Source organism: Bufo bufo, chromosome 11 (genome assembly GCF_905171765.1).
Source record: "Bufo bufo chromosome 11, aBufBuf1.1, whole genome shotgun sequence".
NCBI classification, from domain to species: Eukaryota; Metazoa; Chordata; class Amphibia; order Anura; family Bufonidae; genus Bufo; species Bufo bufo.
In genome coordinates this window covers 81582610-81601111 of record NC_053399.1, presented here as the reverse complement: position 1 = coordinate 81601111, position 18502 = coordinate 81582610, and the positions used below count along the sequence as shown (strand labels likewise).

The following is an 18502-nucleotide window of genomic DNA, read 5'->3' as shown; positions in this document are numbered from 1 at the left end:
TGTCTATAGGCGGTGGTATACATGTGGTGCATACGTCTATAGGCGGTGGTATACATGCGGTGTATACGTCTATAGGCGGTGGTATACATGCGGTGTATACGTCTACAGGCGGTGGTATACATGAGGTGTATACGTCTATAGGCGGTGGTATACATCTATAGGCGGTGGTATACATGAGGTGTATACTTCTATAGGCGGTGGTATACATGAGGTGTATACGTCTACAGGCGGTGGTATACATGAGGTGCATACGTCTATAGGCGGTGGTATACATGCGGTGTATACGTCTATAGGCGGTGGTATACATGCGGTGTATACGTCTATAGGCGGTGGTATACATGCGGTGTATATGTCTATAGGCGGTGGTATACATGTGGTGCATACGTCTATAGGCGGTGGTATACATGCGGTGTATACGTCTATAGGCGGTGGTATACATGCGGTGTATACGTCTACAGGCGGTGGTATACTGGCGGTGGTATACATGAGGTGTATACGTCTATAGGCGGTGGTATACATGAGGTGTATACATCTATAGGCGGTGGTATACATGAGGTGTATACGTCTACAGGCGGTGGTATACATGAGGTGTATACGTCTATAGGCGGTGGTATACATGCGGTGTATATGTCTATAGGCGGTGGTATACATGTGGTGCATACGTCTATAGGCGGTGGTATACATGCGGTGTATATGTCTATAGGCGGTGGTATACATGCGGTGTATACGTCTACAGGCGGTGGTATACTGGCGGTGGTATACATGAGGTGTATACGTCTATAGACGGTGGTATACATGAGGTGTATACATCTATAGGCGGTGGTATACATGAGGTGTATACGTCTATAGGCGGTGGTATACATGAGGTGTATACGTCTATAGGCGGTGGTATACATGAGGTGTATACGTCTAAAGGCGGTGGTATACATGTGGTAAATGTGCTACATACACATTACATATAAAGCATCTCGATTGCAGAAAACCAGGACCTGAACTGGTTAATATAATGGGATAAGTGACTGGAAATTTCACCCCCAGCAGCCAATCCACCCATCAGACGCCGGATGTGCAGCCATTTTGCGGAAGATCCTGAAGGTGGTTTTGAGCTCCAAGAAAATGTCATCCAGTCCGGAGACAGGTGGCGCTGCGTTACCGCACCTCTACCGCCGCACGTCACAGGCCGAGGCCAGAGTGCATGCCGGAAGAGAAGGGGGAGAAGCCGTGTTCCTGCCGCAGACATGTCGCCTTCTCTGTCCAGATGCAGCGTCTTCCTTCTGTCCGTCCTGACGCTGTGCCGGGCGGACACGGAGGGGTTCAGCTCCGGAGCCGAGAAGTTTCGGGTGGAGGGACGGGCGGTGGTCCCGGGGGTCAGACCCCAGGACTGGGTGAGCGGGGCACGGGTCCTGGTGGACGGAGAGGAGCACGTCGGTTTCCTGAGGTAAAGGTCGTAGTTACCCCTCGACCATTATCTGTCTATCTATGCAATAGGCTGGACTGGCCCTTTAAATCTACACAATTCGCCATTCTCAAGATCTCTGCTTGCTTTCAATGAATGGAAAACAATCTTGTTTACATTCAAGAGCTGAAAACCAGGGCTAGGTTAGGCCAGGTGCTAATAATGCCTTGAGATGTTTCCATTCACTGACAGCTAGCAGAGGTGTTATTGGAATCCAGCTATGTTCAGGTTGCTTAGTAACAACAGATGTGACCCCACCGGGGGTCGTTCGCGCCCTGAAGTCTGCAGATTATTATTTTTTTCACTGTGTGTGAACAGGAGCCTGATATCCTCCTGTTAATTCCCATGTTTAGGACTGATGGCAGCTTTGCCGTCCATGATGTTCCTTCCGGCTCCTACGTGGTCGAGGTCGTGTCTCCCGCTCACCGATTTGAACCCGTCCGTGTGGACATCACATCCAAAGGGAAGATGAGGTAATGTGATGATGCTGTATGTACCACGGAGGGGGCATTAGTGGCCGGCTAGTATCACAGGGGGGTGATGGAGGGGGCATTAGTGGCCGGCTAGTATCACTGGGAGGTGGAGGGGGGGGCATTAGTGGCCGGCTAGTATCACTGGGAGGTGGAGGAGGGGGCATTAGTGGCCGGCTAGTATCACTGGGAGGTGGAGGGGGGGGCATTAGTGGCCGGCTAGTATCGCAGTGAGGTGATGGAGGGGGCATTAGTGGCCGGCTAGTATCACTGGGAGGTGATGGAGGGGGCATTAGTGGCCGGCTAGTATCACTGGGAGGTGATGGAGGGGGGTTAGTGGCCGGCTGGTATCACAGTGAGGTGATGGAGGGGGCATTAGTGGCCGGCTAGTATCACAGTGAGGTGGAGGAGGGGGCATTAGTGGCCGGCTAGTATCACAGTGAGGTGGAGGAGGGGGCATTAGTGGCCGGCTAGTATCACAGTGACGTGGAGGGGGGGGCATTAGTGGCCGGCTAGTATCACTGTGAGGTGATGGAGGGGGCATTAGTGGCCGGCTAGTATCACTGGGAGGTGGAGGAGGGGGCATTAGTGGCCGGCTAGTATCACTGTGAGGTGATGGAGGGGGCATTAGTGGCCGGCTAGTATCACAGTGAGGTGATGGAGGAGGGGGCATTAGTGGCCGGCTGGTACTGATTGAACTGAAGTGTTAAAGGAGAACTCCAATCATTTCATGTTATGAGACATCATCAAGATGTGCTGTAACGTTCTGGTCAGTGGTGGTTCTCCAGAGAACGAGAGGACTACACAGTGTGCGTCCACTAGGGGAGCCTGCGACCCCTCATGTAGATCAGCGATGCCCAACCTGTGGCCCTCCAGCTGTTGCAAAACTACCGCATGCTTGGACAGCCTACAGCTCATAGGGCATGCTGGGAGTTGTAGTTTTGCAACAGCTGGAGCATCCCTGATGTAGATGGTTGGGCCCTCCTCAATCACCTCCTGTCTTGGCCGTTTACCTCCAATGCAGATTTTCAGTTGAGCTTCCTTCAAGTGTATTGACTTCCTTCATGTTTCCCAAGGGCAAGGTACGTCAATCACATCAAAACCTCAGAAGTGCTCCGCCTGCCCTATCCTCTCCAGATGAAGTCGTCCGGGCCCCCTTCTTACTTCATTAAACGGGAGACCTGGGGGTGGACTGACTTTCTCATGAACCCCATGGTAGGTGCTCAGTGGGTATTCTTCATCGGTAACACTTCTCTCTCAATATATAGAGGAGCTCCATTTTTCCAAATCTCTTGCATAGACACCTTCTGGCTGCTTGCAGTCACCACTAGAGGGAGCCTAGATTTCTGCTTGAGCTCTATGTATGCAGTCAGCTCCGAGGCTCCCCCTAGTGTCGGCATGTTGTCTGTTTTATCTGTCTATGCAGGGAATTTGGGGCTGTGTAGTAGAAAAATAGAACTTTCAATGCTGTACAGGTATTCTAAGGTACTAATAAAGGGGTTGTGCAGTGGGTTAGTATTTATTATCCATCCTCGGGATAGGTCATTAATATCGGATCGGCGAGGGTCCGACTACCGACACCCCAGCCAATCAGCTGTTTGAAGAGGTAGTAGCACTTGATCGGCCAGGAGATTATATTCGCCCCCTGCATAACCCCTTTAAACTGTACACAATTTGTACCTATTTAGATTTAATAGAGAAAGGTACAAAAATGGTGTTCATTCACGTAATTTTTATTTATTTTTTTAAACTTTTTTTATACTGATGACCTATCCTCGGGATAGGTCATCAGTATCTGATCAGCGGGGGTCCTACACCTGGGACCACCACCGATCAGCTCTTTTGTGGAGACCATGGCGCTCCTGCCTCCTCGCAGCATACTAAGCACAGCGCCGCCCATTATAGAGTGGCTAAGTTTGGTATTGCAGCCCAGGCCCATTCACTCAAATGAGACAGAGCTGCGCCTAGGTCACGTGACCAACGAGCGTGAGGTCAAATGGCTTAGGAAGAGGCTGCGGCCTTCTCAAACTGCTGATCAGGAGTCGGACCCCCACAGATAAGATGCTGTTTTAGACCTATTTAGAGGATAAGTCATCAGCATAAAAAAGACGTAGATTTCTATGACGAATCGCACCTATTACAAGAGCGTATCCCCGTATAGGGGGTAAGGGTCTGATTGGCGAGGGTCCTACTGCCGATCATGAGAACAGGGGCCAGACCGATTCTTTCGGTAGAGGATAAGTTCTTGTAATGGGACACCCCTTGTCAGGATGTGCACTCCACCCAGGGTTACAGAACTCGTCACGCGCTTACTACAGTATTGCACGCGCTTTAAAGGGTATTTCATCACCCTGCCATTAACTGTGGCGGACGTCCAACCAATGGGATCTCCATCAGCCTGAGGATACGGAACCACTCCCAATAGGATATTCAGGATGATATCTCTGGTTGGTAGAGACGCTGAACTGGGTAAGGGCCGAAGGGACTCCTACATCTTACCGAGGACCATGGGTTGTGGTCAGAGTGGCCTAACCCTCGGAGTGCCGGAGGTTGCCTACTCCTGGTCTAATCAATGTAGTTATTGGTGGCAAGACCCCCTTTGTCGTCATGTCCTTTGTACCTGGACTAGTAACATCTGCCTTTGATCCGTCCAGGTGATGATGATGGTACTACCACTGCTGATCTTCGTGCTGCTTCCTAAAGTGGTGAACACGAGTGACCCAGAAATGAGGCGGGTGAGTGAGAGCACCAGTCATGGAGTGTGTGGAAGCCACTTTAGATGACAACCAACCTCAGTATCTGCTCTTCTTCTTCTTCTTCAGGAGATGGAGCAGTCCATGAACATGCTGAACTCCAACCCTGAGCTGCCCGATGTGTCCGAGTTCATGACCAGGCTTTTTACGTCAAAGTCCTCCAGCAAGTCCAGCAGCAGCAAAACCGGGAAGAGCGGCGTTGGGAAGAGGAGGTAGTGATACGCGAGCGCCCACATGACCAAGCATGCCAGTCTCCGCGCCCGACTCCCCCACACACACACATGTTGTTGGTTACATGGATTTTGCCTTGTTTCTTCTTAGGAAGCGGAGTTGTGTTTTGTACTTTTATGTTGTTTTTTTGGTTCGGCAGGGATAAAACATAAAAAAAAAAAATTTTTTCAAATGTATGCGGATCGAGAGGCCGATACTTGCGTCTTTATACACCAGGTATCGGCATGTACTGTCGGGGTACGACCACGTGGCACGGTTGCGATGCCGCTTGCTGTCGAGTACCGCGTGGCTGCACGAGTCACAGCGCGTGCTAATGAGGACCGCACTGTTTAGTCGGTGTGCATTTTAATGACCGCACCCAAAATACCACATGGCCATTAAAAATGCAGACTGACTAAACAGTGCGGTCCTAATTGGTTCATTGGAGCTCGCAAGGCCACGTCGCAACCTTGTGGTCGTACCATATGCCTAGTACCCTGCCCTGCCGGGGTAAGGCTTGAGCTTTTGAACGGTCTTAATTTACAGAAAAAAAATAATAAAATTCATTGTTTGTATAATTTATTATTATATTTTTTTTTTCATTTTTCCTTTTTAATGTTACACAGAGCAGAATCTGTAAATGTGACTGACAACGCACCCCAGTCACCGGATAGAAATGTATGTGTGCCGTTAGGGGATGCCTAAACGGCTCGCACGAGAGTAGAAAAAAACATGGCAAACTGAAACAGCGCCACCTTATTCAGTAGGCTGTGTCTGGTACTGCAACTTCATCCTGTTCATTTAAATGAGCTGCAATACCAGAAGCAGCCTGTAGACAAGAGTGGCGCCGTCTGTAGCCATGTTTTTCTAATTGAATACGAAAGTGCCCTCACTTTTATATTTTAAAGGAACACTCCAGGCAAAGTTTGGAGTATTGGGCGATCCCTTCCACCACTGCAAGGGCCTGTCACTGGATACCATATTCATGAGATTAACGTGTTGTTTTTTTTTTTTTTGGTTGGGTCTGCCTGCGACAACAGCCCTATCTTAGCCTGTCCTGTGCCTGTTTTCTTCTCTAGGGGGCGTAGTTGCTCTGCGTTTCTTCACCACTCCTTCAGTCTATGGAAGGAATGGCACGTGATGACGGTAGTAGAATGTGACAGGAGAGCGGTCATTTATCTGTTTGTAATGTATGTCTGCTCATGGGTACAGCTGGTAACGAGAACTCATCCTCCAATAAACTGAACCGGTTTTTAATCCTGAGAAGCCTCCAGTGTTTTTCCTGGCTGAGGATGAGTGAGACGTGGAATGGCCGGTGATGTGGGTGAACCAGTTTGTTGCTGTCTGGAATGTGTAGTTCTATAGGCCGATCCGCAAAAAAAAGTCATCCACATTGACTTCACTATGAACGTGCCCTCCCTTTGTATTTCAAGGAACACTGCAGGAAAGGGTAGGAATTGAATAGAACACTTCCTATAACTTCTAGAATGGACATATGACGCACGGATGCAGGAAAACCCGCTAATGTAAGAAATTCACCCAGAAACACGGTTGGCGTCCGTGTGCGGCATGGACAGCCTTTAATATAACTGCCTATTCTTGTCCGCAAAGCGAGTACAAGAATAGGACGTGTTATATTTTTTTTTACGGAGCAACGGATGTGCTGTCAGCATCTTTTGCGGCTGCTTTGAAGTGAATGGGTCCGCATTCGGGCCGCCAAAACGGCGGCTCGGATGCGGACAAAAACAACGGCCGTGTGCATGAGGCCTTACAGACATGAAAAGTTTTGATCAGTGGGGATCTGAGCGCCAATCCCTCTAACGAGGAGAGAGAAGCACTCGCCTATCACACGGTCTCAGACTCGATAGAAACTCTATGGGCCAATTCCTTGCTATGCAGCGCGGAGAGAGCGCGCAACGTGAGAGCGCTTCTCTCTCCTCATTCTAGTGATCGGTGGGGGTCTCGGCACTCAGACCCTCACAAATCAAAACTTTTTCATATGTCTTATACTGACCAAAACTCATTGACCCTTTAAGAGAAGTTGACATCTGAACAAAAAAAAGCCTGTGCTCTATTCTCCATAGACTTAAAGGCTATGGACACCTTTGGGGCCAATTTTTTTAATCCTTGCTTTTTACTCAATTTAGGCTAAAAATCATTTTTGGGTTTGATCTTTGTTAAAAAAAAAAAATGTTCACCAGTTTTTGTTCTGCAGATCATTGCTCTCTGTTTTAAACTGAATCGGTCAGGTATCGGGGAGAAAACCGGAACTGGATCGCACATCCACGATGCTATGCTTTGATCTAATTACACTCGCTTCTCAGCGCCATATTGAAGTGTACAGCCCCCCCCATACTACATGCTGTACAAGAGGCATTAGTGTACATTTTGATCAAAAGGCAGAAGCCCACTCGCCACGCCAAGGTCACCTCTTTGAGAGGGACCTACTCTGACAAAAAGGCGCGGCACTGTCCTATTAGGCGGCAGGACCCAGGAGTAGGGTCCCATTCAAAGAGGCAACCTTGTGGCGGTGAGTGGGCCTATGCTTTTTGATCAGATTGTATACTAATGCCTCATGTACAGCATGCAGCATAGGCGTAGGTATACGATAAATTGCGCTGAGAAGCAGTTAGGTAAAAGCATAGTATTGAGGATGTGCGATCCAGTTCTTTTTCTTATATTTTACATGAATCGGTCAGGTTGCTGCTCTGATGGCTCGATGTGTAGCCCTTATCTCTGAACTCCTGGCAGCTCATATACATTCATTTACACCATATTCAATCAGAGGCAATCCTCGCAACCATGTCTTGTCACTAACCCAAATGTTGGCAAGTATTCAGAATTCATGTGCATTTTATAGCAGCTTGTATTCTTCTCTGTATGCGCTGCAGACAACCTTTACGGTCCATTCACACGTCTGTGTGTGTTTTGCGGATCCGCAAAACACGGACACCGGCAATGCGCATTCTGCATATTGCCAGCACTTAATAGAAAATGCCTAATCTTGTCCACAATTGCAGACAAGAATAGGACATGTTCTATTTTTTTCGGGAACGGAATTGCGTACCCGGAAGTGCGGATCTGCAATTCCGGATCCAGGCAGCACATTGTGCGGCCCCGTAGAAATGAACGTAGAACAGAATTGCGGACGTGTGAATGGTGCCTTACACTGATGGTAAACTGCTGGGAGTTGTAGTTTCCCAACAGGTGACTTGGTCCAGGTTAGGGACCCCTGGTTTAGGGTTCATTCAGACGGCCGTATGCTGTCCGCAAAAATGCGGATCCGTTTTTTTGCGGACAGTTCAGCATGTCCCCAAAAAAACGGATTGCATTACATTTTTTTTTCTGACCCATAGACTTCAATAGGGCCATGTCCTGATTTTCACTGACAAGTATATTTGCTGAGCCGTGGAATAGAAGAAAAGGCCCCGTAGACGTGAATGGGACATCATCTAAACGGATCCGCATCTTACGGCTGTCTGAATGAGCCCTTGTGAATTTCATTAGAAACTGAGAAAATAGTCAGAAATTGGTCATTTATTTATTCTGTGACCGGATTCATTTTATACATTTCTTGCAGTTTTCTTTGGGGGAAAAAAGTCTTCATGGGAAATCGTCTCTAGGGAAGATGGGGAGGTTGTAGTCATCAGGTTCATAGCGAGAAGGATCCATTGGGGGAAACAAGATTGGAGGGAGACGGGGTCGCTCTGGAATGGGGTTCGGTGGTTTGTATGGGAAAGGGATGTGCGGTTTGTATGGCAAAGGGATGTGCGGTTTAGGTGGAGGATGGAAAGGTCCAAAGAAGGGGGGCTCGGTGGGGACATAAGGGAGACCTGCAGAGAAACACATAAGGATTTTGTTAATGATATGTAGACACTACTCCTTCTAGGTATTTAGTGGCATCTGGCCCATGTTTAAAAAAATGGCACAGTACATTTTGTTTTGCTGTAGGCCTCGGTGTGGAATACCGCAGCCTTCTGTTATAGTCCATGCGGCAAAACTAGCGAGGCAATCGGCCACTTTCACCTCTCCTGGTTACAAACCTCACACCAGATCTGCCTTGCTGTAAGGCGACCGGCTGCAGCAGGAGCTCTCCCCCAATGATGTATCTGCCATAAGAGACCACGTCCTATAGATAGAGACCACCCCAGGACATTAGAGATGTTGTCCCATGCCAAATACATATCCTTTATACACAATGTGTCTGATTGGTGGGGGGCCCCAGTGGTCAGACCCCCACGATAACAAGAGGGGGGGCCCTGTGTTTTCAAGTTTGAATGGCGTGGCGATTACACAGGCTTTGGGACTGTCGGAGATCGCTGAGTATCGGATGTCTTTGGCAGTCCCGTATCATTGAATGGAGCAGGAGCTTGCATGTGTGACCTCCATCCAAACAAGAGAACACATGATAGGCGGGAGTCTGACTGCTGGGGCCCCCGCCTATCACATACTTCTCCCCTACTTTTTGTTCTCTGCAGAATTTCTACAGTTCTTCAGGAGTTGGCAGAAAATCTTGACTGGACGTGCTTTTTCCTTCTACATTTGTAGGTCTAGTGTAGCTGGACAGGGATTTGCCTTCTCATGTTAGTATGCCCTGAGTACACACCTGCGCCCTGGCTCCCATTCGCCCATCTTCATATCCCCAGCTTGTTAATTCCTAGCTGGAGTATGAACAGGGCCACGTGCACCGCTACAGCCAATTACTGGCTTCATTTATAATACTACATAATGTTGGACTAAGTTATATATCCCCTTCAGACTTGACTGGTGAGTAGAGTGTCCATACATATGGTTTGCGGCCATCTAGTGGACAAAAATGTGTACTACAGAATGTTCTAATTATATATGCATAAAATAATAAATCCTTCTCTCACAAGAGTGATAATCCACCCCTAAATAGATCCAAATTTCAGTATATTTCTATAGGGTTCTGAACTTCATTGTTCTGATACAGAGTTCCAAATCGGCAAAGAAAGTGACCTGAGAAAAGTCTAACTGCCAACAGCTGCCACTAGGGGGAGCTCTGCGCATACCGTACTGTATATACAGTAGTGAGGCACAAAACTGTCTCAGCCACTTTATAGACGCGGTACACGGCCTGTAGGTCAGTCTTTTGGCGCGTTTTGCTTTGTAAACGGTTTATATTCTGTCAAAATGATAGCCTGCACGCTCTTACCTGGCGAGACATTCATGCACACTTTTACGCATCCGTTACTACAGCACTTCATGTTCCAATCGCAGTCATTGCTGTCCTCACACATATTTTTCGCAGGAATGCAGTGAATGCCTGGCACAGACGGAGGACATTGCCCTACAGAAAAATATTGCATTGTGAGAAAACATTAGACTGTACAATAATCAAATCTCTACGATGATGTTTCTGCCCATATAATGCTTATAGACTATCCCCGGTAGGTCTGTCACTCACACATACGACCCCTGACAAACAGCGATGACAGATGCTAAACGCGCAGGTGCAATGCGTGACGTGAACGCATTGCACCCGCACTGAATCCGGACCCATTCATTTCTATGGGGCTGTGCACACGAGCGGTGATTTTCACGCATAAGTTCTGCGTTGCGTGAAAAATGCAGCATGCTCTATATTCTGCGTTTTTCACGCCCCATAGAAGTGAATGGGGTTTGCGTGAAAATCGCAAGCATCCGCAAGTAAGTGCGGATGTGGTGCGATTTTCACGGACGGTTACTAGGAGACGATCGGGATGGGGACCCGATCATTATTATTTTCCCTTATAACATGGTTATACGGGAAAATAATAGCATTCTGAATACAGAATGCATAGTACAATAGCGCTGGAGGGGTTAAAAAAAAGAAAAAATAATAATATAACTCGCCTTAATCCACTTGTTCGCGCAGCCCGGCAACTCGTCTGTCTTCATCTTTGCTGTGCAGGAGGAAAAGGACCTTTGATGATGTCACTGTGCTCATCACATGGTCCATCACATGATGCATTACCATGGTAAACGATAATGTGATGAGCGCAGTGACGTCACCACAGGTCCTTTTCCTGTACACAGCAAAGAAGAAGACAGAAGAGATGCCGGCTGCGCGACCAAGTGGATTAAGGGGAGTTATATTATTTTTTATTTTTTTTAACCCCTCCAGCGCTGTTGTACTATCCATTCTGTATTCAGAATGCTATTATTTTCCCGTATAACCATGTTATAAGGGAAAATAATAATGATCGGGTCCCCATCCCGATCGTCTCCTAGCAACCGTGCGTGAAAATCGCACCGCATCCGCACTTGCTTGCGATTTTCACGCAGCCTCATTCATTTCTATGGGGCCTGCGTTGCGTGATAAACGCACAATATAGAGCTTGCTGCGATTTTCACGCAACGCACAAGTGATGCGTGAAAATCACCGCTCATCTGAACAGCCCCATAGAAATGAATGGGTCCGGATTCAGTGCGGGTGCAATGCGTTCACCTACCGCATTGCACCCGCGCGGAAAACTCGCCCGTGTGAGAGGGGCCTAACTGGGTGATATCCTCCACCACTACCATATGAGGGCAGGATGATGAGTAGAACTAGATGGGTGTCTTTACCTTACCAGTAACCGTGGTATTTAACGACTGCATCCATGTATAACCCAACCCATTGTGGTTTGACATAATTTATGGGCCATTGATCACGTTCCAGGTGAGTCACGGCCGCGCACAATGCAGATCTTTTGTAACCAGTGATGATTCACTTTTTCATTGGAACATATGACAAATATTGTTTAGATTAAAAAAAAATACCAATATCAAAAGGGGCCGCCATCTCTTCAAAGGGGGATGTCTCATCAGAGACGAGCCCTTTCAGTTTGGAGAGATACTGAATGTTCTTCCTTCCCAAAACTTGTAGGGAGTGGGGGGGCGATCAATTCTACAGGGTTAGGGCTTGTTCACACGACCGTGTGGCTTTTTCAGTGTTTTGCGGACCGTTTTTCACGGATCCGTTGTTCTGTTTTTTGTATCTTGTTGTTTTTCCGTATGGCATATACAGTATACAGTAATTACATAGAAAAAATAAAATTTTCAATAGATGGTTCCGCAAAAACAGAACGGATACGGATGCATTTCGGTATGTGTTCCTTTTTTTTTTTTTGCGGACCCATTGACTTGAAAGGAGCCACGGAACGTGATTTGCGGACAATAATAGGACAAGACTCAAAATGTAGCGGAACGGAAATGCGGACATACGGAATGCTCACGGAGTACATTCCGTTTTTTTTGCGGCCCCATAGAAAGGAATGGTTCCGTATGCGGCCCTTAGACACAGCCTGAGCTTCTAGAGCGGGGATCAGCAGCCTCCGGCGCTCCAGCTGTTCAGAAACTACAACTCCCAGAATGCTTCATTCACTTCTATGGGAGTTAGAAGAGCAGCCGAGCATGTTTGCATGCTGGGAGTTGTAGTTTCACAGCAGCTGGAGTGCCGAAGGTCGCTGATTCCTGTTCTAGAGTGAGCAGGACTTTAAAAAGGGCTAAAATAGTGCTTATTGAGGATCTTAGTCTGCCTTTGCGGTGGATGCGTCCCGGGTGCATTGCAAGAAAACCGCGCCAGTAGGCACGCAATTGCAGTCAGTTTTGACTGCGATTGCGTTCCGATGTTTAGTTTTTATTGCATGAGTGCAATGTGTTTTGCACGCGCGTGAGAAAAAACTGAATTGGGTACCCAGACCCGAACCCGGACTTCTTCACTGAAGTTCAGGTTTGGGTTAGGTGCTCTATTCATTTTATTATTTTCCCTTATAACATGGTTATAAGGGAAAATAATAGCATTCTGAATACAGAATTCATAGTACAATAGGGCTGGAGGGGTTAAAAAATAAAAAACATTAACTCACCTCATCCACTTGATCTCGCAGCCGGCATCGTCTTCTTTCTTCTTCTTTTAGGACCTGCAAAAGGACCTTTGATGACGTAATCGCGCTCACATCAGCGCGGGTCCTGCTGAATGAAGAGAGAAGGATCTTCTATTTTTATTCAGCAGGATCTGCGCTGACATCACCACGTGGTGAGTGCGCTGACGTCATCAAAGGTCCTTTTGCAGGTCCTGAAAGAAGAAGAAAGAAGGCGATGCCGGCTGCGCGATCAAGTGGATGAGGCGAGTTAATTTTTATATAGGTTTTTATCCCCTCAAGCCACATTTTAGTTAGCATTCTGTATTAAAAATGCTATTATTCTCTTCCTTTATAATGTTATAAGGGAAAATAATACAGTAAATTGACTTTTATCACTTTAATAACATCAACTCTTAGCAACCATGCGCGAGAATCGCGTTGCATCCGCACTTGCTTGCGATTTTCACGCATCCCCATTCACTTCTATGGGGCCTGCGTTGCGTGAAAAACGCAGAATATAGAGCATGCTGCGATTTTCACGCAACGCACAAGTGATGCGTGAAAATCACCGCTCATGTGCACAGCCCCATTGAAGTGAATGGGTCCGGATTCAGTGCGGGTGCAATGCGTTCAACGCGTGGTATACTCGCCCGTGTGAAAGGGGCCTAAATGTGACTGGAAGCAGAGCCAGGTTTCTGATTCTGTATGCAATCCCAGAGCTAGCCAGGGGACTTGAGGCTGCCGAGTCCTAATTGACTTACTTGTGAATCTCGTTTGTATCAGGCTCTACACTGTGCAGCTTCCTAGTCACTTTTCTGGTGAACTGACTACTGGCTTGTTCTTGGATTTCCCCTTTGGCTGCAGTTCTGGTAACTGACCTTGTTCTGCCACTGGATTTATCTCTCATTTACTGCGTTAACCATGTCTATCTCTCCCAATTTTGACCCTGCTTGCGGACTCTCCTTTGTCCCTCCCTGGTCATTCTGGAAGGCCGGCCACTAGTGTGCTCACACCAGCTTTCTGTCATCTACTCTGCAGATGGATCTTGGGTCCCTAGCAGGAAAGTCCATTGCAAATGATTTCATGAAACTTTTTCTGTCGCTTCACTCCTGGTTTTGGCTTACAAATGCTAATGCAAAATACTGACCGTGGGAAAGTGGGCTATGATGGCCAAAGCATGTGGCATCTGTTAATTAACCCCTTCCTGACATCCGCCATACATGTATGGCGGATGTCGGGTCTTTAAAGATGGCGCCCGCACCCGCTGCCCTGAATTGTAATATACAAGCCTAGAAGCCTCATTACTTACCCCGGAAACATGCTCTTCTGGATTTTAGGCCTCTTAGGGCTTAAACGTCATCCATCGGCATTACTGCCGATCGCAGACATTAACCATGGCTGTCTGCTGTGTGATACAGCCACCACCCGGTTGCTATGGCTGTCAGAATACGGTGACATTAAAAAAAAATTAGTACGATTACCAGTGTGGGTCCAGCTGGGGGAAGGAAAGGGGGAAGAAGGGACAAATTCATCATAGCTGGGCAGCGTATGCCGGCTATGATGCCAGATGCTGCGCTTGATTCACAATGAGACTAGCCATGGCTGACGTAGATTTCAGTGTTCTCCCCACATTTGCCCTGTCTCTTTTGGAGAAAGTAGCAATGCCGGCTGAATAACAGCATTTGCAAAAATATTTTGCTTGAGTGCTGTTGAAAGTCACAAAGCGTTAATTTTAACGTAAATTTGTTTTCCCTTAGTCCTAACAGCAGCACAAGTGGAAACTGGTAGGACAGGTGGAATTTTTATTAATAAAAATTTACTACCAAGCTAATTAAACAATTAACCCACCCCCTATAAAGGGACACCCGCCCTTCTGCCAGTGCTTTATCACCAAGTACACAAACAAAAAACTGGATGGGAAATTTGTGTGCTTCTGTTAGGACTAAGGGAAAACAAATTTACGTTAAAATTGACGCTTCCCTTACGTCCTAACTAGCAGCACAAGTGGGGACCTAGCAAGGAGCAAAACAAACAAATTTGGAGGGTCCCACAGTTTAGTTTTTTAGGAGAGGGTAGCACTCCGAATGGTACGTCCAAACGCCACTCCCTCAGAGCGCCTAGAATCTAGGCGGTAATGCTTAATAAAGGTGCTGGGGGAGCTCCAAGAAGCTGCAGCACAGATTTGTTCTAGTGGAACCAAACTTTTCTCCGCATACGAAGTAGATACTGCCCTTGTAGAGTGGGCAGTGACAAAGGATGGAGGAGCCAACCCCTGAGCTAGAAAAGCTTCATGGCAGAAGGGCGGGCGTCCCTTTAGAGGGGGTGGGTTAATTGTTTAATTAGCTTGGTAGTAAATTTTTATCAATAGAAATTACTGTATACTGTATATGCCATACGGAAAAACGGAACTGAAACACTACAGAGAAAAAAAAAAAAAAGGAAAAACGGATCCAGGAAAAACGGCCCGCAAAAGACTGAAAAAGACATACAGTTGTGTGAACGAGCCCTAATGCTGTGCAATCCTGTCAGAGGAGCAGAGGCGAGAACAGGACCTCACACTGACACAAGCTGCAAGTTCCTTGAATTGAAGTCGCTCAAGTGCGTCTGGCCTTAGGTTTAAGATGTTAGTCACAATGTAAATGAACGTTGTCCAACTTTCTAATATACCTTATGTTTAAAATCTTTACCATTTTCAATATATTACATTTCTGTCAGCAAATGAGAATATTCTTGCTTACATTCACAGGCTGCAAACCTGTCCATAGCTAGCCATGCACTCAGCTGAGAAGTGGATACAACTGGGTACAGCCCCGGACATGGTTGCAAACCACCTGAGAGATGTGGCGCAAGCTGCATTGCCTAGGCCAGGGATCAGCAACCTCCAGCTGAAACTACAACTCCCAGAATCCTTCTTTCACTTCTATAGGAGTTACAAGAATAGCTGAGTAGGCTGGGAGTTGTAGTTTCACAACAGCTGGCGTGCCGAAGGTTGCTGATCCCTGAGCCTGTCGGATCCGTGCTGCCGCTAGTGCACACATGCCGCCGGAGGTTGAGCGGAGTTCCGGCGGCAGCACGGCAGCGCACGCCGAGAGGGGGCTGGAATAAAAGTACTACAAATAAAAGTACTACATGCAGGACTTTTATTCCGGCCTCTTCTCGGCGTGCGCTGCAGTAACTCCCCCCCGCCCCCATTATAGTCAATGGGGATGGAGCGTACCTCCGGCGGCACGCGTGCACTAGCAGCAGCACAGATCCGACAGGCCAGAATCCCCTACCGCTAGTGTGAAAGTACCTTAAGAGAGCAAGTGACATTAAACATTATTAAATCATAGAATCAGGCTCTGCATGCTGTGCCGTTTCCAGATTTTCCACAATAAAGCATCTACATATCCGTCTTAAGACCACAATGAATGACATCACCACGTCCATACAAGCCTGTAGGATCCTGAGCTCCAGCGCAAAATCTGTAACAGCACCCCACATCTACCATGTGGTTTCTATCATAATGGTGTCTTCGTATATGGCAGAGGAGTTTTGGTGGAACCTGGGCCTGGTAGCAACTGCTATCTCTGTACCTCCCCTGCCCGTCAACCATGTGTTAGCTAATCAGTTTATGCCTTAGGCTGGTACTGCATTGTCCTATGCTCACCATCTGGTCTTCTAATTATGTATCCGGAGGTGACGTCTGTCCCTGCTAGGATGGCGCATAGTGTCAGCAGGACAATCCGACTTGGAGGCATCATCTTGCTTCTGCTGTCTAATGGCTTCATGGCTTTATATACGTCCCACAACAAGGAGGGCAGGGAGTTGTCTCTCCATCACAAATATAAAGCTACTCCCTATATGTATTACATAACACGCGAGAAGACAGCAAAACCTGATTATCTAGAATGGGAATAGAAGCGTCTTCCTTGTTGGACATGAAATTGCTGATACCGGCATTTTGTTCAGTGAAATTATATGCTTTATCTCCACCGAATACTCCCTATTTTCCGGCAGCAAAATAAAATGACAGCTATTGCTTAAGACAAGTCTACTCTCATGCATACACCCTTTAGCTACCAGGGAGCTTAGTTTTATGACATTGGGACACATGCCGGAGATAGTTACATTACATGTAGAGATCCCTGATGACGTCACAGGTTTAGGTAGACAAGGTATGACATCAGTGAAAGATGAGGGTCATAGTCAACGTGGTGCGGTTTGTATGAGAGCTCAAGTAGCAAACCTCCTGGATGTGTGCAAATGAGACTGCGTATTCATGGGGAACGTGTCACTCATTTTGTGGCCACTAAACCACTAGCATGTGGTTATGCAGATGAGGTTTTTGGTTTTTACGATGACTGTGTGAAAACTGTAAAAAAAAAAAAAACCTGTTAGAATTTACTGGAGCTACAGCGCTGTCGGAGATGTGACATCTCACCAGTTTTTGCTCCACTAAACCACCAGCATGCTATTTTTCAGTTTGGATTTAGCTTCCTAAAAAGGTCCACCAGCTGTGTCAGGATTAACTAGACGTAGAAAATACCTGGAGATGAATTGGGGACATGTGCCAAGGGCAGTGCACCTCACTTTATGTGCAATCGAAGCAGCCGATGCTACTGGAGATGAGTCCCGGACACATCTCCAATTAACTTCTATTTTAGTTCATCCCGAAATGGCTGCTTTTTACAGGGGCATCTTTAGGAAGCCAAACCCCAGTGGCAAAACGTATGCTGGTGGTTCAGTGGCCCCAAAGCTAGTGACATGTTCCCTTTAAATTGCACCTGTGGTCCCTGACTAAGGCTTATTGCACACGACCGTATGGCTTTTTCAGTGTTTTGCAGTCCGTTTTTCACGGATCCATTGTTCCGTTTTTTGTTTCCGTTGTGGTTCCGTTTTTCCGTTCCGTTTTTCCGTATGGCATATACAGTATACAGTAATTACATAGATAAAATTGGGCTGGGCATAACATTTTCAATAGATGGTTCAGCAAAAAACGGAACGGAAACGGAAGACATACGGATGCATTTCCGTATGTGTTCCGTTTTTTTTGCGGACCCATTGACTTGAATGGAGCCACGGACCGTGATTTGCGGGCAATAATAGGACATGTTCTATGTTAAAACGGAACGGAAAAAACGGAAATACGGAAATACGGAAACGGAATGCATACGGAGTACATTCCGTTTTTTTGGCGGAACCATTGAAATGAATGGTTCCGTATACGGACCGTATACGGAACGCAAAAAACGGCCAGTAAACGGGGAAAAAAACGGCCGTGTGCAGGAGGCCTAATGGTGACTAGACAACGAGGCAGATAGATCAGTGTATTTATGCCAGCTTTCTGCAGTCAGTACTGTACATTGACAACATGGTGTTCAGACCAAACACTATACTTAGGAAGTCTCTGTGCCAATTGTGCCAAAATGTCTGAATGTGTCTAACAAATGGGCAGGCCTTTTCCGTCATGCTCCATTCTAGGACTTGTTTAAAGGGCTTGTACAGGTTCAGGGCTGAAACCGGACATACCCACATCTCCACCCCTCCTGCCCCCCCCCCCCCCCCCCCACCCGAATATGAGCAGGGCTCTCCATAGGGTAAGATAGGTGGAGGTTTTACACCTAGTGGTGAGCCTGGTGACTTCACCGGCACTGATGGGTGGGCTTTAGCGCTGCCCTAGCCCGTAAAACGATCAGGCCCACCCATCAGGGCCCGTGACATCATCGGCAATACTGCTAGGCCGAAGCTTTTGCCTAGCAGTGTGCTGATGTAAACAAACAA

At 47.3% G+C, this 18502-nt stretch overlaps 2 protein-coding genes across 2 annotated transcripts; one reads left to right on the top strand and one right to left on the bottom strand.

The window, feature by feature from the left end:
* Positions 1 to 1171: 1171 nt before the first annotated feature.
* Positions 1172 to 6149, top strand: EMC7 (ER membrane protein complex subunit 7). The gene is made up of 5 exons (XM_040410918.1): positions 1172 to 1438; positions 1810 to 1929; positions 3003 to 3141; positions 4581 to 4661; positions 4749 to 6149. The coding sequence occupies exons 1-5, from the start codon at positions 1239 to 1241 to the stop codon at positions 4893 to 4895; spliced, it is 687 nt and encodes a 228-aa protein (XP_040266852.1). The 5' UTR covers positions 1172 to 1238; the 3' UTR covers positions 4896 to 6149.
* A 2261-nt stretch (positions 6150 to 8410) lies between these two features.
* On the bottom strand, positions 8411 to 16545 carry LOC120981409 (leucine-rich repeat extensin-like protein 6). The gene is made up of 3 exons (XM_040410919.1): positions 16389 to 16545; positions 10066 to 10200; positions 8411 to 8722 (listed from the first exon to the last, which is right to left on the bottom strand). Exons 1-3 carry the CDS (start codon positions 16507 to 16509, stop codon positions 8493 to 8495), a joined length of 486 nt encoding a protein of 161 aa, XP_040266853.1. The 5' UTR covers positions 16510 to 16545; the 3' UTR covers positions 8411 to 8492.
* Positions 16546 to 18502: the final 1957 nt, after the last annotated feature.

Excerpts from the sequence above, each read along its gene's own strand:
- LOC120981409 (XM_040410919.1), bottom strand. The coding sequence starts at position 16,509 with ATGAAGCCATTAGACAGCAGAAGCAAGATGATGCCTCCAAGTCGGATT. Across the intron at positions 10,201-16,388 it reads CATAATTAGAAGACCAGATG|GGCAATGTCCTCCGTCTGTG; the intron begins GTGAGCATAGGA and ends ATTTTTCTGTAG. Across the intron at positions 8,723-10,065 it reads GTGCATGAATGTCTCGCCAG|GTCTCCCTTATGTCCCCACC; the intron begins GTAAGAGCGTGC and ends GTTTCTCTGCAG.
- EMC7 (XM_040410918.1), top strand. The coding sequence starts at position 1,239 with ATGTCGCCTTCTCTGTCCAGATGCAGCGTCTTCCTTCTGTCCGTCCTG. Across the intron at positions 1,439-1,809 it reads GAGCACGTCGGTTTCCTGAG|GACTGATGGCAGCTTTGCCG; the intron begins GTAAAGGTCGTA and ends TCCCATGTTTAG. Across the intron at positions 3,142-4,580 it reads ACTTTCTCATGAACCCCATG|GTGATGATGATGGTACTACC; the intron begins GTAGGTGCTCAG and ends TGATCCGTCCAG.